This window comes from Pieris napi, chromosome 21, assembly GCF_905475465.1.
Source record: "Pieris napi chromosome 21, ilPieNapi1.2, whole genome shotgun sequence".
NCBI lineage: Eukaryota > Metazoa > Arthropoda > Insecta > Lepidoptera > Pieridae > Pieris > Pieris napi.
In genome coordinates, this window is record NC_062254.1 from 3575645 (window position 1) to 3600547 (window position 24903).

General features: G+C 32.7%; 3 protein-coding genes across 3 annotated transcripts; 1 reads left to right on the top strand and 2 right to left on the bottom strand.

The window, feature by feature from the left end:
* Positions 1-5287: 5287 nt before the first annotated feature.
* Positions 5288-11838, bottom strand: LOC125060190 (WD repeat-containing protein 36). The gene is made up of 8 exons (XM_047664958.1): positions 10745-11838; positions 10438-10607; positions 9619-9855; positions 8932-9114; positions 8070-8265; positions 7681-7759; positions 6664-6826; positions 5288-5978 (listed from the first exon to the last, which is right to left on the bottom strand). The coding sequence occupies exons 1-8, from the start codon at positions 11686-11688 to the stop codon at positions 5293-5295; spliced, it is 2658 nt and encodes an 885-aa protein (XP_047520914.1). The 5' UTR covers positions 11689-11838; the 3' UTR covers positions 5288-5292.
* A 137-nt stretch (positions 11839-11975) lies between these two features.
* Positions 11976-22415, top strand: LOC125060193 (splicing factor 3A subunit 3). Its single transcript, XM_047664962.1, has 11 exons — positions 11976-12198; positions 12291-12338; positions 12489-12647; positions 12969-13041; positions 13662-13753; positions 14083-14304; positions 14838-14998; positions 15914-16042; positions 16990-17182; positions 21486-21687; positions 22238-22415. The coding sequence occupies exons 1-11, from the start codon at positions 12103-12105 to the stop codon at positions 22369-22371; spliced, it is 1509 nt and encodes a 502-aa protein (XP_047520918.1). The 5' UTR covers positions 11976-12102; the 3' UTR covers positions 22372-22415.
* Positions 22416-22531: 116 nt separating this feature from the next.
* LOC125060192 (glucosidase 2 subunit beta) lies at positions 22532-24835 on the bottom strand. The gene has a single exon (XM_047664960.1). The coding sequence runs from the start codon at positions 24682-24684 to the stop codon at positions 23110-23112; it is 1575 nt and encodes a 524-aa protein (XP_047520916.1). The 5' UTR covers positions 24685-24835; the 3' UTR covers positions 22532-23109.
* Positions 24836-24903: the final 68 nt, after the last annotated feature.

Sequence of the window (24903 nt, forward strand, 5' to 3'; positions counted from 1 at the left end):
AATAATACTAAATGGTTTTCAATCAGTAATAGACATGGCATGGCATCTTTAATTATTAACATCTAATATATTTATTTATTTTTAAGTCCTAAAACAATGTGTACCTATGCCTAAAAATAGAAGAAAATATGACATCACAAATTTAACACACATACACATCAATTACATTAGAACATAAGAGAGAACAGAAGAACATAATCTAAAAATTTTAAAAAATTATAATAATACATATATAAGTTCAAGTTCAAGTATAAAAATTATCATGTCACAATGTTCGTTCCCATGCTCCTCCGAAACGGCTCGACTGATTCAGTGTCTCAGAATCGGACATCTATTTTGAATCCCCCTAAATGTTAAGGGTGCTCTCACTCCTAAATTTTTATTTTTATTTTTAGACAAAACTTTTTGTTTTTGTTTTTTTATGATACAGCATACAAAAATACATACAATCCTTAATTGTCACCCCTATACGATCAACCCCTATTTTTTATTATAGTAGATAGTTATTTATATTGAACTAAAAAAGTCCTAGAAATAATATACATGGCAAAACGACGTTTGCCGGGTCAGCTAGTAATTATATAAGTTCTTTCATCACAGACGTAATTTGTATAGTTTAAATACTACAGTAAATTCATAAGCTTTCATTATATCACGATAAGACATCCTTTAATATAAATCCTGCTCTTTTTGTATAAAATACCGCCAACAATTTATCGACTAGCATCAAAGTTTTGAAATGAAATAAAATTAAACTTCGCTAAGATTTAATTCGTTGTTTAAAGTTGTCCTCAGAACAACAATACGTCGGAATGTGGAACGATATAATCTAACAACACGGGTACGGGAAAGTTTTAAGTGCTAAAAGTCTAAGAAGTTAATGCGTTGAATGAATTTAGAAATGTAAAAGTTGTTATTTGATTTGAAATGTCACTAGTGTCTATTTAAAAAATGTACCACTTCTCAGAGTTAGTGATGTTAACGTAAAATTGTAAATACCGTTAGATTGTAATCTATCTCGCGAGATTATAAACTGTCGAAAGATTGTGAACTCAAGGTACTGCTTACAATTTAACGTATTAAAGAAAAAACTGTTTAACCGGATTGAAGTTATGTATTATTATAAATCAGCGCGCGAGGTGCGTACCGTGTCACAATATGACGATTTCACTTCGATAGATTATTATCTACCGAATAATAACACGTTAAATTGTAAGCAGTACGTTGAGTTCACAATTTTTCGACACTTTACAATCTCGCGAGATAGATTACAATCTAACGGTTTTTACAATTTTACGTTGACAGTGATACCACTTCTCGTATTAGCCTAGTGGCTAAGCGTATTCTAAGCTGAAGTCTGAAGTCCTGAATTCAAACCTGAGTATACAGAATTATATAGCTTTTTCTATCTATACCCGAACTAATAGGTACTTTCTACTTGAAACTCTGTCAAGAGTCTTTAAAGTACTTGCCCGTAAAGTACTGTAAGGGTTTATCAGGTAAACACATACCTGCAGAATTAAGCCTAACTCACGTTTTTAAATAATCTCAGTAGCTTTGTACAATATTTGATTCCAAATGTAACTAAAAACAATTTAGAAAGCTATAACGTAGTTGGCAAATTGATAAGCGTGAGCTAATCTCGTTCCTAACAGTTTTCTATTAGGCGGGTGAGGCCGGCCGAAAAATCGTTTTTCTGTTAGTCTACGTCCAGGATGCTCGTTTCCCTCGGTAAAATACTACGCGTTTGCACCCGACAACGATTAATTTTCTAACTTATCCTTGCGCCCTTACGCCGGAACACCACCTACCATTTCGGGTTCGTGTGTCAAATCAAAATTGACAATTGTCATCCTTCTTTAGCTGACACCGATTTGGCACAGTATCAAAAAACATATAATGTTTTAGATGACGAATGTACTTATTTAAATAGAAAACAATAACTAAATACGAAAAACAATTAATTCTTCGATTGTTTATTTTCATTTTCATAGTTTATGATAATCATACTAAACGGCTTTTAATCAATAATACACAGGTTTTGCAGATCTTTAATGAAGATGTTAAGTATGACATGTAGTTCTGAATAAATAGGCTCATAATATTTAGACTAAAGCAATGCTATATAACACACCTCTCTATTACACGTATAACCAATATTCATGTCTGATAAGGTAGATAACTTGATAGCACATAGATGTACGCGGCATACAAATGCCTCCGAAACCTGACTTTTACGAAGATATCACGTTCGCTACCTCTAATTAATAAAGGAGACCCCTACTACAGTAGAATTTGCCGATCGTGAATTTCATTATAGGATAGATAACAAAGCAACTTATAATCCGGTCAAATTAGACTAAAAAATAGGGGTAAGGTTACAATAATTCGCACTTGGCTGAATATTGGTAGGATTGCTCAATACACTATTATAAAGGAAATGTGAAAAGTCCTCATCGATTACAACTCTTTCAACTTTTTGAATCGTTATATCTCAAAAACGGTGGCTCTTAGGAAAAAAGTATTTGGACATTTTTTATAGATAATTATCTGATCTACAATTTTTGTCGAAACTAATTTTATGATAAAACTTACCATTTTGCGGAAAATCGCGAAAAACCCATTTTTGTGATCTTTGACCCGGAGTAAATTTTTTTGCACGTGCCGGATCGATGAGGACTTTTCACATTTCCTTTATATTCGTGTATTGAGCAATCCTACCAATATTCAGCCAAGTGCGAATTATTGTAACCTTGGATGTCTAAATTGACCGGACTATTAGTTACACAATAGTTTAGAATAATCATTTGGAAATTGTGCACCTTCTAATACAATTTGTGATACACTTTTGGTTCGAGCCTTGCGCCAATAGGTACTCTGCAACTTCTAATAGTGATAATTATTACGTTTTTGCAATGCAATATAGTTCTCGCAATATCCTTAAAAGCTATCGTAATTAGCAGTTACGGAGAACCGGCTCTCGTATTTCGATTTTCAATTATTTATAGTTTTGATAACTAAACCACTCGGTAACGAAAAGCGTGCTCCGAGCGTAGGATTGATCACTTTATGTCGTGGCCCGCTAAAAATTGCCATATAATTGAATCAACGTTTAATGTTTCAATCTGCGTTTGGCCAAATCGTTGAAGCTTTATCTTTATATATATATAATTCTTCTGTGAGTGTGTATGTCACTGAACTTCTCTCAAACGACTGGACCGATTTTGATGAAATTTTTTGTGTGTGTTCAAGGGGATCTGGGAATGGTTTAGATTCACAAATCAGCCCGCCAGATGGCGCTGCAGTCGGTACTTTCATACTTTGCTTTACTAATCGCTTGAAATATCATGCAGGACAACGTCTGTCGGGTCCACTAGTCTTTATATATATAATTCTTCTGTGAGTGTGTATGTCACTGAACTTCTCTCAAACGACTGGACCGATTTTGATGAAATTTTTTGTGTGTGTTCAAGGGGATCTGGGAATGGTTTAGATTCACAAATCAGCCCGCCAGATGGCGCTGCAGTCGGTACTTTCATACTTTAATATCCTAATAGCTTGAAATATCATGCAGGACAACGTCTGTGGGGTCCACTAGTATCCTATATAATCATTTAAATATGTCTATAGCTGTTTGTTTAATCAGATCTGTCGTGGTATAACAAATTATCTATATATTGAAAATATTATGACAGATTCTGTAGTTATCCATTAACATCGTCATTAATTGGTAATCCAAAACATTACATTGGCTGTAATTTCGCGTTGTTTATTGCAATATTAAAAAGCGTTCAGATTCAAAATGTAAATCTCAACGGACCTGATCAGCGCAAGCAAAAAGTTAATGAGGTAAAAAGCTTAATAAGAAATTCCAAATGCGATCAGAGTAAGGTGATTTCATTTTATTGTTATTGGCATATAAAAGCCACGTTATCTGTAGCTGTAATCTAAATGCAACTCCGACTTTCTAAAATGCATTTGTAATTTTGTTACGTAAGGGAGCGTTCAAGTATTACGTAACGAATTTTGGGAGGGGGGGGGGGCTCCTTTTGTAAAACGTTACGATGCGGGGCGGGGATTGAATCACGCGTTATTTTTATTATTATTTTGGACTTTCCAGTACTTTACACCACATGATGGTGTAACTTTTAGGTAAAGAGTCACTGGGTGGTCACGAAACGTTTTATTATAGACCTATATAAACATTACGGCGCGTTACACGGGGGGGGGGGGGGGGGTCAAAACTTGAACGCTCCCTAAGGTACTGAAAAGTTAACATGAGAGTGCGCAACACCCTCAATTTAGCCTCCACGAAGCGTGGAGTACTCAGCAATGCAAGACGGTACTTCACTCCGTGTCAGCGCTTGCCGTATAAAGCGCAAATTTGGCCCCACAGAGATTACTGTTCCCACCTCTGAGAGAGCGCCCCAGTACCAGCCCCTTGAGCCTATTTAAGAAGATCGGTTCGAATCGTCGACGACCAATCGAGCGGCTTGATCTAGCTACTAATTGACAGCGCGCTCTTCCTCTTTCAAGTTTTTGTTGTTAACTGAAGTTAGTTTGTTATTATTTTATGTATCGAAGTATTTTGTTGCCCCCATTTTTTGGAATGAAACTAATTTGTAAAATTATTATGATCCTTTAATTTATTGTTCGGAAAAATTATTATACTTTTATCAAGAGCTATTCAAAATCCTTCAAGTATTTAGGAGTCCTTGGTCTTTCGAAACTCAGTTTGTAGACGTGAAGAAAAAGTTTATGTCAAGCAAAACTGACACAAATTCAGAATAATATAGAACAACTAGCAGACCGGCCAAGCGTTGCTGTGGCTAAGGGTTTTGTTATATTACATAGTAGCAAAGTATTCAAGGGAAACGGTAGGAGAACACCAGTCATGGGGACCACCATGCTTCTTGGTGGTTATGCCATTAACTCGTGAAACGTTGGTACTTTCAACACAGCGCCATCTGTTAAAATTGTGTCAAATAATAAACAAATTATTTGCAAAAAATTTACATTGTCGGTATAAATTGAGATGTAAGCTATCCTATCTTTTAAGTTAGATCAAACTACACACGGTGTGCAAATTTGATTGATATCGGTTCGGTAGTTTAGGAGTCCATAGCGGACAAACAACGTGACACGTAATTTATATATATTAGGATATGAAAATGACATTACCTCCGGCTTGGTCACGTGACCATTCCTAAACAAGCGTTAATGGGTCACGCCAATATATTTGTCTACGGGCATTCAAAAACAAATAGGTAAAAATAAAACACAGATCAAAAATTACATATCCTTTAATGCTTTAACAATACATATACTATACAGCAGACTGTTTTGCAAACGCGACCATGACGCCGCGTTTGCCTCCTCCACAGCCTGCAAAGCACTTTTTAACTCCACATTCTGCGATATAACTTTCGTGTGCATTTTCAAAAACAGACCCAAATAGGCCTGCGCCAATTCAAAATCTTTATTACTCTTAATCATACTATTGATTAAAAGAACAAATTGTTTCATTACATCAAACGACCCTCCAACATCCGGCGCCATATTTGACACTTCCGCTTCGATAGCAGCTGGCGACATCTCTTTTAACTTCATGACACAAACTTCAAAATCATCTTCACTTTCGCACGCATCTAATTTCTTTGCAAATGGCGTTAATGTTGATAAAGAATCGGGTATAAGGAGCTTGGTATTCTCGTCTTTTCCGATATCAAACGCCATTTCTAAACTAGGTATAGTTGGAAGGAAGAACGGTGCTGATTTTGGCACTTGCACCACTTTCGCTCTATTTCTCTTCTTAACAATATCTAAGTTGAGCAAATTAAGCCAGCGCGATGTCGATTGACCCGAAAGTGTTAAGAGTTCTTCGCTGATTTGTTCCGGCGACTTATATTCGGGCTCGCCTAAGTCTATTGTTCCTAAATCTTCTAGGTCTGGCTTTTCAGATACCGTCGTTGGTAATTCTAAAAATGAATATTTCATTATAAACCTATTGTCGGAGCAAAAAAGATTTGTATCTTATGTACTAATTATTGTTTGTGGCTACCAAAAAATATATCTTAAAAGTCGTACTAAGGGAGCGTTCAAGTATTACGTAACGAATTTTGGAGGGGGGGGGGTCCTTTTGTAAAACGTTACGATGCGGGGCGGGGATTGAATTACGCGTTATTGTTAATATTATTTTCGACTTTACACCACATAATGGTAACTTTTAGGTATAAAGATTCACTAGGTGATCACGAAACGTTTTACTATACTTGGGTACAGAAAAACGTTACGGCGCGTTACATGGGGCGTGACGTAATACTTGAACGCTCCCTAAACTACTGAATTTTTTAATGTAATTATTAATTAAAAATTAGTTTGATAGATCATTTCTATAAATCGGTATTGGTTTTTTAGTTGATAAATTTATAAGAAGAAAAGAAAATTAATAGAAATGTTGCTTTTAATGAACTTGGTAAGCGATTGGGGTACCCCATTTATGTTTAGCCTAGCAAAAACATTTCACCTCTTTCATTGGTATGTTTAAGGTTTGTGCGTACAATCTCGATAAAATATTGTTTCGTTGGAAATCGATCCTAGGAGCACCAGGTCTACCTGTACGGTAATCTAATTAATACTATTTAAATCTGGACTGAAACTTACTCAGTTTAGGTACAATAGCAGCCTTCCTGTCAACCGGTTTGAGGAAAATCCTCTCGTATAATAGTTTATTGGCCCAAAGAAAAACGCCCAATTCTCCCACGTGACTGGTCGCCAAGTAATCATTCGTCGGGGACATGCTTAAAGATGTACACGGCTCTTCTACCTATAAATAATTAGTTACTTTAAATATATATATATTTAATAGTAGATAAATATATTCCAAAAACAGTTTTATACATTATCTGAACCTATAAATTAAACGTTAAAAAAAAGTTATTGACGACCGGTACAAAAGATGGCGCTTATCATAATTGTAGACCACAGATCAAAAATACCGTTATTGTTTATAGCGTAGATCGTAGCTAAACATAATTTAGGCCCAAAATATTTACAGAAAGGATAATCATGAATACTGAACTGATACCGTGAAAGATACGTAAAGAAATATTTCTTTTTAAAATAGGCAATTATAGAATTTCTTTGACAATTGTAAGAAATATTCAATAAAGTACAATAAATAACCATAATCTATGGTTATAAGTATAAAAGCCTAAAACCATACTTTCTAAAAAATTTGAGTAGATTCTATAGATAATAATTCAATATTAAATATATGATAAACAAAAGTCGAATACACTGTATTTTCTGTTGCATTTCAATTTTATGTATGTCTCATGTCGCAAATTTTAAATATTATGGCAAAATAGGGCTGACACCCAAGTCCGGATGTGAAATTGAACACAGATATAGTTCTGCTATTTGACAACATAACATATAATCTATAAGTAAAAAAACAACTTGCAATTCAGAGTTGCGACTTTACCTATTTTTAAACTAATTTTTCTCAGTAAATAATGAAGGAAAAAATGCGGTAATTTAACTCAAGGTATCTTCAGTGAAACCATCGAAAACAATACAATAAAAATGCCCGTTTTTCCCCAACTCTAAAACCCAATCAGCATGTATTTTTTTTTATTGAAGTCAAAAAGCAATAATAATTTTACATGATATACTCACTGAAAATATATCCACTAACTGTGCACTAGGAATATCCCAAGTGCAAATTGTACAGTCCATTGATGTACTTATAAGCCATCTGGAAAATATATAAATGATAAGTATATTTAGTATAAAATATTTTTTCGCAGAATCAAAATGTTCATACACAAACGAACATGCAAATAAAAAACATAGACCTTTTTACATATTTTTAAGGAATACATACAAAACTGCTAATTATTTTCAACTATTAAAAGTAGCATTTAATGTTTAAATTTAAAATATGTTAAATGTAAATAAATATTTATAGAACTAAATTATCCTCAAATATATAGTATAATTATTTTCGAGTTCACAAATAAAAACAAAACAACAACAATTATATGTACAATATTAAAATAAATTACCTGCTCTGAGAATCAAAATCAATATCATTTATTTTTCCGGCATGACCCTCAAATGTTCTGACAATATTCATAGTATCAATATCTACAAGAGTTATTGTAAAGTCTTCATGTGCTAACGCCAGTAAACCACTTTCCCTGTGGCATTTTGTCATCGCTACAGCACTATCCAATCTCATGACATGGTATGGATTTGTCTCTAAAGAATATAAAATGTTATAAAATAAATATTTAATAAACCTGTAATAAATTCCTCATAAATAAAAGAACAATATTTTATAAGCTGTTTATAACCAACTGGGAGTTTGATACTTGGTTAACAACAAGTGTTTGAAAATGAAAGACGCGTAACACATTCAACATGGAATTACATCCATAATGAATGTATGGTCTAAAAGAATGAACTAAAAAATAAATGTTGTGGCTGCCAATATGATTGACTACTGATTTGTAATATTTCATTCTTCAAAAAATACAAGTAAAAAGATGGAAGGATGTATTTAATTTATAATACTACAAAATGTAATTATTTTATTTTATCTCACACACTGTTTTATTGTGTTTGTTTTATATTATTTTTATTATACATACTAACTTTTTTAGTATAGTAGTTTTATTCTAAGAGTACATTGTCTTCACATATAATTATTAAACTAATGTAAACAAAATATTGTAAACCTATTTTAAAAGAGTAAGTGTGGAGTTTCTTGCCCATTCTTCTCCACACGAAACTACCTTTTGAAAGGGGCAACTAGAATCTTCTTTATATTTTATTTGACGTTCAAAAGTGCCATTTTAAGTGGTCTAATTGAAATAAATGATTTGACTTTGACTTTAAATTTGTATAGAATTAGAAAATACAAACCAGACTTAAAACGCCAAAACTTCAATTTCTCATCAGCTCCAACTGTCATTGTTCTCTGATTGCAGAGATCCGTCTCCACACCTCTCACGGCACCCTTGTGTGCCTGTAACTTATCATTTCCATAGTGGCCTCTGTACAATCCTGATTGCATATTAAATTTGTGTACTTGACCATTACTGTAACCTGAAATTGTTTATCATATAAGAAATGCCCAGGAGACTTCTGTGCTTCTGGAAGGAGCCAGGACTTTACGCACAACGGACCTACTGAGAGTCTAAATGCGGAAACTGAGTCCACAAACCATAACGATAACCATCAAATAAGAAATTATAAAAGGAGAAAATACGTATGTAATTTCTTTAATCCCAAACTGTAACTCTAAACCGAACCTAAGTAGTTCTTAAAGTAAAATTAAATAACAGGATAAATGTTATAATTTAGCATTGATCGTAAGAACTTAATATCGCTCCTATTATTAATAAGATATTACACACAAAGGTATTTTATAAGTAATTAACAGATGTTTATAATAATAATGCATTTAAAGTTTTACCCTCTACTGTGATCTTTGAAACTTGTTTTAAATCAGTAAAAGGAATATTTTTCTATTAAATTAGATTATAAAGAGACACTTTTGTAACATAGCTAGTTTATACAATCCTGGATTTTAAAACTGATAGAACTTACCTATTAAAGCAAAGTTTCCACAATGTGTGACTGTAATACATGTAGCTTTAACCTTTTTCTCAAAGACTGGAGGTTTTAACTTATGTTTGCCCATACAGAGTTTGTTGTATGACCATGTTGTTGCCGTTTTCATATGTTGATGCAAGGAAGCAATACTGTCCCACTGTTTATCTCTCTGCATACATGAACTCAAATGTGATATTGGCTCTATTATATTTGTATCTTTTTGGAGTCTTTCTGTAAGTAAGAAAACATTAAATTAATATGTTTTTTAAATCAATATCAGTTTCACTATACTTATTGCTTTTGCCATATGTTGAAATGGATGGAAATGGATTTGGTGAAAAATATTGGCCATAATGATTATTATGTTGTGCAATTCGACAGTATGAAAAATAAAGTGTAATTGAGAGTAATCTATATAAAATAAAGAGTACAATAATCATTTAATTATAAAAAAATCTATAACATTTGAATATGACACAATGTTTACGGATACATCGAATTGACGAAATGGTACCATGCCTCTTGTAATAACAGCATTTTGCCTAGAGACAAATTTTGGCATGTTCTTGAAATTTTGAAATAACAGTTTGTGTATGTCCAATAGATAATCTATAGTGGATTTTAAAATCAATTGTCAAACAGTCATCAATAATACTCTACAAACCACCTTCATTGATTAGTCGCAATACTGATAAAACTGGTATGGATGGTAGAAATATTCAAACATTAATTATTTTGTTAGATGACTAAGAATGTGGTTTATATATTTTACAAAATATTATCTCCAAATATATCTAGCTAGCCATCACTTACTTTTTTTCTTTGAATTGTTTCTATTGATGGAGGCCTTTCCCAAACTTTTGTTAAATGTTTCAGTAACTGTGTTCATTATATGTAATGAACTGTCTCCTCCAGCAGCCAAAATATTTTCCCCGGTGGGTTCACAATATCTTACTAAATGAGGTGGTTTTGCATGTCCTTCTCTGTAAGATACAAGTATACAAACACATTTTATTAAGCTTTGTAAATAATAATTGTACTTGTTTTGTAAAAATTAGAAGTAAATAAACTTAACGTAATGTAGTATTCACATTATATAACACTGAAAATATAAGCATACCTCTTCTTTAAAAGTCTGGCTCCTCCATCAGGCATATCGAATATCCACATTTTCAGTGAATTGTCCCTAGAATTAGTAATCATGAGTGGTTCAGACATTAAGCACTGTAAGCCAGCAATTTTTGCTGAGTGTGCTTGTTGTATTTGTGATATAACAACTTTTTCTTCTAAATCCCATGTTACAATGTGTCCATTATCACTACCAGTTACCATTACAGGTACTCCATCCATTCTAAATGAAAGAGCGCTTACTCTACCCCAATCATTAACAAATTCCATTACTACTTCATCATACTTTATATTATGTAAATATATCTTTCCATTTTCTAGAGCGATGGCTACAACATCAACTGCTGGAGCAGGCTCAGTAACCGTTACAGCAGAATTCCACCGGTTAAAAGTATAAACAAGTTTTGATGTTCGAATGTTCCATAACTGAAGTGTGCCTTTTTTACTTCCAAGTAATATTTTATTTAGGTAAGTGGGAGGGTGACATATTGTTGATATTTTAAATGATTTTTCAAATTTCAATTCCAAAAACTCTGCCTCTTCCTTAATATCAAATATTTTTAGAACATTATTTTTATCTATGGATATTAAATGTATTCCAAAAGGTAGTAATTTATGAACAGCAGCTTCGTGGCCTCTGTAAACATGTTTTAGTTCACATCCACGTCGCCACGCGTAAATATTATTTTCACTGGCTGTGTAAATATGAAAACCATCTCCAGCCATGCAAGTTATAGGTCCTGGATGTTCGCCACTTACGCTTAACAGGCGAAATTTATCGCAACCATATGTATGAAACCATTTTCCAACGCTGGTACAAACCAAAGTTTCACCTCGTCTTTTTATAAATCTAGCTACAAAAGGTACATGTGTACTAACATAACCTAGTACCCGTGCGCCGGTAAATATTTGACTGGTGGATTTATCTTCCGTCATTTTTGTAAAATTTCTAAATAAGCATATTACACTGGCACGCAATCACAGGTTTCTTTGAACGTTAAAAAAAATTTGTTATAAAAATAATAAACACATGACCCAAGGCAAAATATGAAAATATGGAAATGTGAAACTAGCAGTACTCAGTAGCAAGTGGCATGGGCAATGTTTTCAAATGGTATGTCACTGTCATTTTGACAGACCCAATATATACATGTCAGTTTGACAACTGTTTATGAAATTTTGTTTAATTATTGTCCTTGTTCTTCGAATAGTCTGTGCCCTAAGCGACTGTTTATTATATTCTGTGAGGAGGCAGTTTAGTTACACATTAGGTTATTTATATTATCTAAATATAATCCGCATTTTAACAGTTTATTGCATTTTATGGTATAAATAAATAGATTTTCTATTATGGAAACTATTTTAGAACAACAAAGAAGCTATCATGAGGAAAGAGAACGGACTATGGATGCTATGGTTAAGGAGATTTTGCAGAAAAAGACAGGAGTAAGTTATATTTGGTGTTTTGTTTATGTCCTTTTATTTAATAAAAAATATGAACTAAAATTTAAGATAAAATTATAAACTTTATTTTTTAGCATCGAGAAACTATCAATGCAGATCATCGACTGAAGAATTTACATGATGCAAGTATTTTTCCATAGTTTGTGTTTAACATAATAATTCAATCCTATCATCAAGCATCAAGCACTGTTTACTACATTAACAATTTAAGTGCACACTTATCCAAACCAAATTTCACAATATTAAATCCATAATTATACATACAATTACAGAGATATATTGAGTCAACTATAAGGCTTAAAGATCTATATGAGGACAAAGATGGGTTAAGAAAAGAAGAAATTGCTGCTTTGTCTGGTCCAAATGAGTTCTCAGAATTTTATTCAAGACTTAAACAAATTAAAGAATTTCATAGAAAACATCCTAATGAGGTAAACATCACTTTCATTCCATCAATTGTACTTAAGTGAAATATATACTAGAACAATATCCAATATCAACCTATAAATTATTAAGTAACTCAAGTAATCGTTTTTTATTTTAAGTGATACCAAGGGTTTGCAATGATGTTCAACAAATTAAATTGTTTACTTTATTTTCATAGTAGTTAAAGCTAATGTAGGTAAAATGACATTGCTTCATTGGGTCACATTTGTTGGAAGACATATTAGATTTACATCTGTCTTAAAGCAAAAATAATATTTAATTATTTTTGCTTTAAGACAGAAAACAGACTTATTCTAAAATTTCAGATTTGTGTACCAATGTCGGTTGAGTTTGAAGAGCTTGGCAAGTTGAGAGAGAACCCTGCTGAGGATTTTACAAGTATGAAATGATTTGGCTTATACTTTTTATAATATGAGCCTCAATAAGTTAGGGTGTTGTATATTCTTGAGACATTATAAGGAGCCCATGAGCCAGTACCAGTAATTATTATATGTAATACAATAAAAAAATAAAATAAATATCATTTAATTTAGCAATCCAAGCTAGTAGGAAAGTACTATAAGCATTATTAAAAATATTTGCTGTCATTTGATATCATATTTCTACTCAAGTAGCTAGTTTATTCATAAATATATAGTGTGTTCATCTGCTAAAACTAGTTTAAATTGAGATTTGATCTTCCACTAACATGACTTTGTTTTATATTTAAAGAATAAATTGACTGCATTACATGCTGTGTGGCAAAAACAAATTAAATATATATATACTTTACCATTCATACTATTATTAAGATGTATACATCGTGATAACATCTGGTCATTTTATTAAAAAAATATTAAATATACTTTAACTTACATTATAATCAAATTGCATCTTAGAATAATCTTGACTCATATCTCATATTAAAACTTAGAATATGAACAAGAAGTGTGGCAGATTTTTTATAGATAATTATTTTTTTAGATAGATAAATTCATGTTCTGTATATATTTTTATAGCACCTGTGGAATTCACTGATGAAGAAGGTTATGGAAAATATTTGGATCTACATGAATGTTATGATAAATATATCAATCTGAAAGGAATTGAGGTATGTTTAATCAACACTTTAATAAACAGCTTCATATCTGAAGTTTAAGTTTTAGTTTATCTGAAGAACTACTTTGTAGAATTTTATAAAGTGTAAATTTGGCATTACAATGAGCAATGAGCTCATATTAATTACTTCATGTTGCGCTCATATATACTCATTGCTTCAATATTTTTTCTTTGCCCAAATCAGTAGGCAATTTTAATACATATTAGAAACTCTTCTCCAGGGTTTCAAGTAAGTTTTTTAGTCCTTCACTACCTTGTATGAAAAGTTATAATGGTTTATTTAATTTTTAATATTATGTTGTAAATTATATTTAATTTCAGAAAGTGGACTACATAACATACTTAAGTATTTTCGATCATCTGTTTGATATACCAAGGGAGCGTAAGAATAGCGATTATAGAAACTATATTCGTGCACTTTTGACATATTTGAAGGATTTTGTCAGCCGTGTGAAACCTTTATTGGATCAAGCACAAGAAATGGCGTTAGCTCACCAGGAATTCGTGAAGCAATGGGAGGCTGGAACATTTCCTGGATGGCCAGTGAGTATTCAAAATAACAGAAGAGAGAAACAAGAAGATGTTAATAACTAAACAAAAATTTTCATAGAAATACATGTTTGCATTATTCGGTATCAAAGTGACTCCTTTTAACATTTGAATTAATTTGTCTTTATTTCAAATTTAGAATGCTTACTGCTTGTCTATTAAACTTCAAAAATCCCAAAGGAGGTTTACTATCTGACGTAAATTTATAAAGAAAAATATATATAAATGTAATAATAGAAGTATTTTGGGGGCCTCATAGCCTAGCGGTCTTATTAAGCGGCAGCTAGGTGAGGGGTACCGGGTTCGATTCCCGTAAACTTTAATTTAAATTTGTTCTCGGCCTTTGGGAGGGTTGTGCGTTACCGGGCGAGTGCCTAAACCGTACATGGAGGACACGGTCGAATTTGTAAAGACAAGCACGAATTATAAAAAATCCTATACTTGACGCTGGCTAGTGCACAAATCGTGCCAGAGCCATTAAAAAAAATATATATAGAAGTATTTAAAACATTATTATTCGTTATCAGAAAGAAACGGGCGGTGCGTTAACCAACGTAGGCGCTCACTTGGACTTGTCCGCGTTCTCCTCGTGGGAGGAATTGGCGTCTTTGGGCTTGGATAGATTGAAATCAGCTCTCATGGCTTTGGGGCTTAAGTGTGGTGGTACATTGGAAGAGAGAGCACAGAGGTATGAAGTTTATCTTTAAATAAAAAATCATTTTTCATTAATAAGCTCAAAACAGTGTTAATTTTATCATTGTTAAAAATAAAAATAATGGTAAAAATTTTGATCAATGAAAGAAATTATGTTAAATAATTTTGCAATCTTAATTTTGTTGAAGTTTTATTTATTTATGTTCGGTGTTACAGTCTAAAAATAAGTTCATGTTTGTATCGATAGATATTGATGGTTACTGACAATTCTTTTCCGTGTAAAACTTAGTTCATAAATTCTCTTTCGGTGATAGGTATGGTAGGCAAATAACCAAAGACAGTTCTCAAAAGTAGTCTCCATAGTTATAATACACTTTTAACATCTAATTGCATCGCATAATTCCATCACAAAACAGATCGTCATTCATTTACTTAATAAGTCATATTTTTTAAAATTAATACTACATAGTTTTTTTTTTTTTTCTTTATTTTACAAAAAAAATATAATACAATAATAATAAGTTACATTTGAAAACCGCTGTGATTTGTATTAATGTAACCATAGCAGTCTTGTTTAGGAGCGCGACAAATGCATATAAAAGTAGTTTTTTAATTTGCTGTTTATGTTGGTTGGCGTTAGGCAATCTATTATGTTATTTGGTAGACCATTTATTAGCCGCGGTAACAATTACCTCAACGTTCTCTCGCCATATACGTTGTTTGCTCTCGATGTACAGAGCCGAACTTGCGTTACCGCTCGGGTCTGTACGTCATGCTCCACTCTTTTTTTTATGTCATCTCGAAAAAAGTGCTCGACAAGAAGACATTTATTAACTTTTTCTGATATAGGCAATATTTTGCAATGTTTGAAAATTCCTCTTTCTTCTTTGAAAATTCTTCTTTCTTCAGTTAAAAGTAACATCAGTTAATAAACATCTAAACTTCCTAGGTTATTTAGTACGAAGGGTCAGACGGCCTTGGATAAATCCCTAGTCGCCAAAAAGGGAGGTAACAAGGCAAAAGCATCAGCTCACCAAAGACACAAGGATATCGCGGCTATTGAAGCTCAAGCGTACAGGTATTTTCTTTGCAAATTAAAAAATGAGGGTACTTTTAAATTGTTTGCCTTTTCTATCTTATTTAGAACAATTTCATTCTTAAGGAAACTATTTTGGATATATTTTCACGTGTCTGACCAAAAAGCAAATATAATATTTTATTCAGTGATTAAAATAATATTCTGCTGTTATATCTTTTGCACACAATTTTTTTTTTTTGTTATACCAACACTTAAACATTATTTGTGTTTGACAAATTGTAAAAGTAATACATAGTTAATTTGTTCGCATACGCATGTTTTTATTCTTTGCATGTTGGAATGCTTTTTGAAGGCACCAAATGTTATAGATATATTGATTTATGCATCCCAGAACAAAATAAAAACAAGTGTGTGCGTGCAAAGTACACATGTCAGAAGTGAAGCTTCTTTGGCGAACTAATTTTTAAGTCTTGTTCATATTTATAAAAAACTAAAACTTTAGATTTCCGAGACTTGGGAGGGAAAAAGGAAGATATGTTAGGAATTTAATTGTCATTAAAATATTAAGTGTCGAAAATAATACAAATTATAAATTTAAATTACAATTCGGCATTTGAGGTTTCAATAAATTATTTTGCATAAAATATAAAATACTAATATTCCATAAATTCTCTTTAAGAAATAACTTTTAATTTTGAAAAAAACTATTTCATAAGGGGATTTGCTCTTCTCCCTCTCTCTCATCGGTCACAATCGCTCTCTCCCTTTTCTTCGACAAAAACGCTGCACACCTTCGTGACGTTATCGTAATAATATACCCTCATGCGCCTAAAGAAGTTTCACTTCAAAAATAATCACAATACACCGTTTATTAATTACAGTGAGGTTTAAATATTTAAAAAATGTTAACCAGTTTAGAGTTAGTAGATTAACAACGTAATAAATATTCTTTTAAATAATAAAAATGTCCCTAATACATATTCCAGGTTCGCTACTATAGTTAGCAGTACGCGCGCCGCGACCATAGAGAATGTGACGCGTAGAGCAGCGCGCGCTGCCGGCGAAAGGCGGGATGAAAGTGACGATGACAGTGACACATCTGTCGTCGCTGACATCGACTCTGATGATGATGAGGTTCCATACAACCCCAAGAATCTGCCGTTAGGATGGGATGGCAAGGTATGTAAAATTTAAAATGTGTTTAGTTAAATATCGGCAAAATGCAGGTCACTCGGAGAAATTCCTTGTGGTAACTTAAATATTTGACAGATAGTTGACAATTCACAGACTAAAGCACAAATAGATTTACTTTATTGACGTTTGTTCTGATTTGAATCAATTGTTTTTGCTTACATAAAAACCTTCGTATAATAAATATTTCTGGAATATTTAAAAAAAATTGACAACAAAACTAGTAACGATTACGTCAATTTGACTCAATATAAGGCCTGGGCTGCGCAATATAGATACCGGAACTTCCATAAACATTGATATTAAAATCAAAACAATACCTTGTATATTATATTCTTTGCGCGTAGAAGTACCTAGAAAAGGCTATATCTTAATATATATAAATTACGTGTCACGTTGTTTGTCCACTATGGCCTCCTAAACTACCGAACCGATATCAATCAAATTTGCACACCGTGTGTAGTTTGATCTAACTTAAAAGATAGGATAGCTTACATCTCAATTTATACCCGCAATATTTGTTTATTATTTGATACAATTGTAACAGATGGCGCTGTGTTAAAATTAACATCCTTTGACATAAGTTCTCCTACCGTTTCCCTTGAATAGTTTACTACTATGTAATATAACAAAAACCTTAGCCACAGCAACGCTTGGCCTGCTAGTAATATTTAAAACTGTTCACCTCTTTTCAATTACATCTATGCACAGATACTAAAGTGATAATTTCAAATCCATTAACACTATTAGCGGTTGTCATGGCAACGTTAATACATGGAGTTGTTTCACATACGTTACATGTAAAAGATTAAGTAATACCACGATTTTCGTTACATTAAGCATGAATCTATATATACAACAAAATAACTAGTAATTGCTACATGTAGAAATATTTTTTTAAATTTTCTATGTCCAAATATTAAGCGTTAATTATTGAATGCGATTTCCTGCTTGTAATGATATTTATGGCTACACATTCTCAGCTATTTAAAATATAACTAGTTATCAATCTTAATATTATTTCAAGATATGTTACTAAATAATTTTGACTAAGATATATTCAATTGGATTATTTCTATATGACTATCTTCTATATAAAAAAGTATGTTCTCGCCCTCTGAACGTTTAAAATGTTTAAAATACGTTTTTCTGTATTAAATGGGACCGTTAAATCGTCCCGTTGGTTTATTAACCAAGGATTTAGGTCCCTAATAAAATAAAATATACACAGAAACGTGTAAACGAAATATGTATATATAATTCTACTAGCAGAACGGCCAAGCGTTGCTGTGGCTAAGGTTTTTGTTATATTACATAGTAGTAAACTATTCAAGGGAAACGGTAGGAGAACATCAGTCACTTTCAACACAGCGCCATCTGTTTGAATTGTGGCTATCCAATAATAAACAAATATTTTGCAATAAAATAATATTGTGGGTATAATCAATCAATCAAAAATCATTTAATCATGTAGGTAACACATTGTACACTTATGACGTGTCAGTAAAGAAATACATATTAATGCTTCTAATTTTACATTTAGTGCCAGTTCTCAAATCAAGGGCGTAGAACGGAAGAGAAGAACTGGCAATAAACTCTCCGCCACTCTTTTTAATCGCCATGTTTTTTTTTTACACAACGTTTGTAAGGAGCTGCAACCATTAAACTATAAATTGAGATGTAAGCTATCCTGTCTTTTAAGTTAGATCAAACTGCACACGGTGTGAAAATTTGATTGATATCGGTTCGGTAGTTTAGGGAGTCCATAGCGGACAAACAACGTGACACGTAATTTATATATATTAAGATTATACCATTGACTATGCGATAAATATGGATTTCTGTGTCTATTTTATTTATCTTGGTGGAAATGCGCATTTATTTTAACTTTTACCTCATGCGTAGTTGAAGAATTTACGTCTTGATAACCCATAGAATCTCATTAATGGATCGTAATTATTATAATTATCTTTTATGCATTTTAACTGATATAATGAGTTGTTATTGTTCCAAGTGAATTCCCTCACCCGACCATATTAATTTATAGCGTCTAATTAGATAATCCGTCTTGACTGACTTAGGATAGAATCAGAGTCGAGATTTAGCACTTAAAACAACCGGAGTCCTAGAACGGAAACCCATTTTGAAAGTAAAATCTGTTTAGGCTTGCTTCTCGTATTTTTTTAAACGAAGTCTCATTTCTGGTTTATTTAACCAACTTGAATAAATCTAAGTGTTTCAAAATTCAATGTATGTCGTGCGTCATGATTACTCGAGCCTTTTAAACCTGAAAATGATTTGATGAGATGAAGTTGTTAATTCCCAGAAAATGATATTCATTTGTTTTAGTTTTGCCATAAATACTGAAACAAAGAAAAAAAATTAGAGATAACATCTTTTGATTTCGGTCAGGATTTCTTCGAATTCTTTCCCTTCCTGCTTTGGCCACCTTTTCCGTACGAACACTACGTGGACGGGCAGAATTTTTTCTGTCACAAACAGAGGAGGTCTCACTGTATCTATTAATAGCCATGTACCTACTGACATATTTTACTTATACCAAGCGTAGGGAGAGTTTTAACAATTGCATTTGGCTCCATACCTACTTTGTGTAATGCAATCACAGCGATTCTGTTCTCTTTATCACCTCACTCCATTTTAATATCGCAAAATATTGTAAAATTGGCGCCAAAATGAGAAAACCCAATTAACATTCATATAAAAATGACAGATTCCAAATTCAAATGTAATATTTTGTTTATTTTTAATTGTGACAGTATTTATGGCCAGACTAAGTAGAATATGAGTAGGTATCATCTCGGACAAATTTGAATGAACCAATCACTTGAACTAGTCACGGACCTATAAGACCATAAGGTCAATGAGGCCTATTATATCGTAAAATTAATTACATTCTAGTACTATTTATACTTTGTAATCACCAAGGCAACTTACAAGTTTCATGAATGAAGCAATTATTGTATATTGATCAATCGAGTACTAACGATAATATTTAAAAATAAATTTTAATCTATATATGTATACTAGCAGACTCGGCCAAGCTTTGCTGTGGCTTAAGTTTTTGTTATGTTACATATTAGTAGTAAACTATTCAAGGGAAATGGTAGGAGAACACCAGTCATGGGGACCATGCTTTTTTGGTTATGTCATAAAATTGTAGCTTATGTGAAACGTTGGTACTTTCAACACAGCGCCATCTGTTAGAAGTGTGACTGTCAAAAAATAAACAAATAATTTGCAATAAAATAATATTGCGAGTATAAATTAAGATGTAAGCTATCCTATCTTTTAAGTTCAAACTGCACACGGTATGCAAATTTGATTGAAATCGGTTAAGTAGTTTAGGAGTCCATAGCGGACAAAGAATGTGACACGTAATTTATATATACATATTAAGTTAGTCATATTTTAAACAATTTTTTTTTCATCGGATGAGCCCGTTAAGCCGTCTTCTGAGATCTTAAAGTTATGCAATAGAGAATTGTCTGCACTACTTAAAATCCGCGTTCTAACCGAATCAGCCTAGGATATAATTGCCTGTATTTACATATTACCATTGATATACAAAAAACCAAAGATGCACAGTCTCGAATAAAAGTAACGCTTGAAAGTGTCTTGAAACACTATTTCTGTCCCTTTCTATAACAGTATATGTTACAAGCATATATTATTGCAAAATCAACCTTACGCGAATTGCTTAAAGTTGTTATTACAACGCAGTGTATACGTACTTAAAGCAATAAAATTTTACGACCGACCGTGGTCGGTAGGACAAGGTATTTAGTGGAGTCGAACATGACTTTTTTATTTACAACTATTTAACATAATTTTAAATTTATCCGACTTTTCGGGTGCTTTACAGCGTGCGTGGTCACGGTGACTGAAGACTAAAGGTGTTGCATGTTAAATAGTTGTAAATTTATAATAATACATAACTTTAATCCGGTTAAAAAGTTTTTTCTTTAAATTAAAAAAAACCTACACTTTATATAGCGTAAATATATTTGTCAAAAACTACACACAAAAAAGTTCAAAAGTACATAAATTTATTTATAAAAAAAAACACAAATAAATAACATCGACTCCACTTATTAGACGCGAGACTATTTGAAATGAGCGCACAATTTAGAATGTTGCGCTCATTTTTTGAGGACGTTTTTTTGACGTTGAGTGTGCATCTTGGGTTTTTTGTATATCAATGCATATTACTTAAAAATTTCTTAAAATCTTGCATATTTGTAGTTTCGATTTTATTTTCCCTTTTTTTCAGCCTATCCCATACTGGTTATACAAACTTCATGGATTGAACATCAGCTACTCGTGCGAGATATGTGGAAACTACACGTACAAAGGGCCGAAGGCATTCCAACGCCATTTCGCGGAATGGAGACACGCTCACGGAATGAGATGCCTTGGAATACCCAATACAGCTCATTTTGCTAATGTCACCCAAATTGAAGATGCCCTTGCTTGTATGTATACTTAATAGAAACTTATTTCAAAATCATTCATTATATATATCTATTATTATATATATATTCACTCATTGGTCGACTCATTGGTCTAGTGGTTAGTACCCCTGATTGCGAATCCATGGGTCCCGGGTTCGATCCCCAGCTGAGGCGAACATCGATGTGATGAGCATTTGGTGTTGTTCTTAGGTCTTGGGTGTTTAAATATCTATAATATGTATGTATATCCGTTGCCTAGTACCCATAACACAAGCTTCACCAGCTTAGCATGGGACTTGGTCAATTGGTGTGAATTGTCTTTTAAAAGAAAAGAAAAGAAAGAATACATTCTTGTCGTACAGAAGTCACCCTTAGCGCTGTCTCTGAATCTGTGGTTTACATTCATAACTAAGCCACAAAAGGAATGAAATAGTTTCAGACTTGACGCGCGGCTACGATTGGTTGTTTCAAATTATGTTACTGTCTCTTTTATTGCATCGTGAAACACAATATTATAATAATAGTATAATTTGTTCATTATTTGCTATAACTATAGTATAATCTGTTTTAGTGTGGGAGAAAATTAAAAATCAAAAGGAAGGTGAGAGGTTTGTTGCTGAAAACGACGAAGAATTTGAGGATTCTCAAGGAAATGTCGTTAATCGCAAAACCTATGAGGATTTGAAACGTCAAGGACTCCTTTAAGATTAATATATTATGTTAATAAACATCTGAATTTTGTTTCTTAATTTCATATTTGTCCTTTAATAACTAGTATTTCACTTGTATTATTCAGATATATAACTAGATTATTACAAGTGCTTTCGGTGCATAGTTGGATAATAGGTACGAAATAATAAAAATATAATTTAAAATTATTTTATTGATCACTAAATTTACAGCTTTTGTTCACTTTATTAAATTTTCTACAACTAAATTGCCTAATACAGCCTTATATCAAGGAATGTGAAAAATAGAATATTGGCAGCATTAGACATTGTTGTTACAATATATTTCTGACTTCAAACTTATATATAAAGTTTAAGCAATATATAAATACTATAGATACATATTTTCTTGCTAGCCTTCTTCATATTTTATCACCAAAAATGTTAGTAACTCAGTCTTGATATATTATAATAATAATAAAAAAGTATACTTGAAAATGAAATGCATAACTTATAATAGTGAAATTTTATTTTATCATGAAATGTTAAAAATAAGCTGTTTGTAAATTATGAAAAACAAGAGATAGCCTATAAATCAAATAGGTCTCAGAAATCTCATAAAAACATTATCTGTAGCAATAAATAACTGGAATATATAAACAAAATGCAACTGGGCTGCATGTATCACTTTGCCTTATTGGAAACAAGAAAACAAGAACGATTGATCTTAAATTAACATGATATCACCCTGAAATATATCAACTAGGAAAGAATTTTACAACTCGTCATGCGATTCCTTCTTTTGTTGTTGCTGTATGAAGTGTGAATCATCACATGCAGCTGGGGAAGTCAAGTCTATTTTATATTCACAGCGATAAGGCTCAGTTACAGATGTTAATTTTGTTTCTAAGCCACAGGTGATATGGACAGTGGTCGTTCGGGCTGGTCCATTCCAGCATGTTACTCCATTGGTATATTTCATAATGGAATATTTGTTGTCACCATCTCCTCCCCATTCTCCCCAGTTCCCTAATCCAACTTCCCCACCACCATTTCTTGACTTTTGTGTAACTCTATCAAACAAACAAAGCCTGTATACATACTCTTTGTCTTCGTGTTCTAGACATTCTCCATCCATTGTTGCATATTCCTGGTTTAAACCATAATCCTTCTCTAAGTTTTGTTGGATTGTTCTTATATTGGATTCAATCTCTCTAACAGCACGCTCAGCATCATTGTATAGTCTACGAGCTTCTGATGCTTCATCCATTAATCTCTTCGTTTCATCATCATAAGTCTTTGCTTGATCATTAATTTGATCATCAATGTTAAGGTCATGCTGTTCATTGTCTTCAGTCTCTTCTTCACCTTCTTGATCTTGTTCGTGTTGTTCTTCTTCATGAGGAAGCTCCTCATCATGCTCCTCTTGATCATCTTGTTCTGGACGGAACATACCCTCTTCCATCATTAACAATGGTTTCAATAAAGACCATACAGATGACACAAATGTATCTTTATCAACATTTTCATTGTCTCCAAAGAAGTACTGAATCTCTTCTTGATCCACTTCCCCATCCTTATTTTTATCAAATACATTAACAACTCTTATTTCATTAACACTGAGAAGGCCATCTTTATCAGAATCATACTTATTGAATTGCTCTGTTGCTTCTTTAAGAAGCTCTTCTTTTTCTAACTCAGCTTTTCTTTCCTTTTCTTTTTCCTCAGCTTCTCTGTACACTTTAAGTGCTTCATTTTCCTTTGCCTCTATGTCACTTTTTAAGGCTTCTTTCTCTTCCTTAATTTTCAAAGCTTCTATTTTATCTTTTTCTAATTGAGATAACTGTTCTCCCATTTCACTGCGTTTTATATTACCTTTTTCGATTAGTTCTAGTCTAAGAGAGTTACCCGCTTTATGCAGTTCAGCCAATTGTTGAGCTTGAGCCCTGGCTTCGCGCCCGAGCTCGTCGCAAGTGTTAGAACACGTGTTGGGTGCAGCATACTCATCAGTTCCATCACAACAGTCACAAATTCCATCATTTACTCGTGAACTTGGAATATTTTGCGGTCGATGTCCTGCGTTTGTGCAGTGAAAAACACTATTAAGACACGCCGATGTACCGGGTTCATCACTTCCATCGAAGCAATCGCAATAATCATCATTAACGTAGCTAAATGGAATCGTATTTGTACCATCAAAACATGTAAAATCCTTTGAAGGTGAATAAAGTGATGCTTTCGATAAAGAAACGCCGCGAGGCCGCGGCACGTCCGAGAGAACGAAAATTACAAGTGAAGAGGTAACTAAAACAAATGACTGCAGCTTACTTAGCCAATTAGAATAAATCATGATTAATTTTTAAATATTCACCGATCGCCCACTTAATATTACAGCTAAATAACTATGTTTTGTAGAACGAAATGAGAACGGTAGATTCTAATAAAAATGTTAAATGACAGCTAAGTGCCGACGAACAGCGGCTGACTCTTGGCGAATGACGTTTTGACAAATGTTTCAATAACATTACTTGCCAGTTGCCACTGAACTGCAGTATATATCTACTTCCAA

Excerpts from the sequence above, each read along its gene's own strand:
- LOC125060190 (XM_047664958.1), bottom strand. The coding sequence starts at position 11,688 with ATGACGGAAGATAAATCCACCAGTCAAATATTTACCGGCGCACGGGTA. Across the intron at positions 9,856-10,437 it reads AAACAATTCAAAGAAAAAAA|AAAGACTCCAAAAAGATACA; the intron begins GTAAGTGATGGC and ends TCTTACTTACAG. Across the intron at positions 6,827-7,680 it reads AGTTAGTGGATATATTTTCA|GTAGAAGAGCCGTGTACATC; the intron begins GTGAGTATATCA and ends AATTATTTATAG.
- LOC125060193 (XM_047664962.1), top strand. The coding sequence starts at position 12,103 with ATGGAAACTATTTTAGAACAACAAAGAAGCTATCATGAGGAAAGAGAA. Across the intron at positions 12,648-12,968 it reads ATAGAAAACATCCTAATGAG|ATTTGTGTACCAATGTCGGT; the intron begins GTAAACATCACT and ends CTAAAATTTCAG. Across the intron at positions 16,043-16,989 it reads ATTGAAGCTCAAGCGTACAG|GTTCGCTACTATAGTTAGCA; the intron begins GTATTTTCTTTG and ends TACATATTCCAG.
- LOC125060192 (XM_047664960.1), bottom strand. The coding sequence starts at position 24,684 with ATGATTTATTCTAATTGGCTAAGTAAGCTGCAGTCATTTGTTTTAGTT.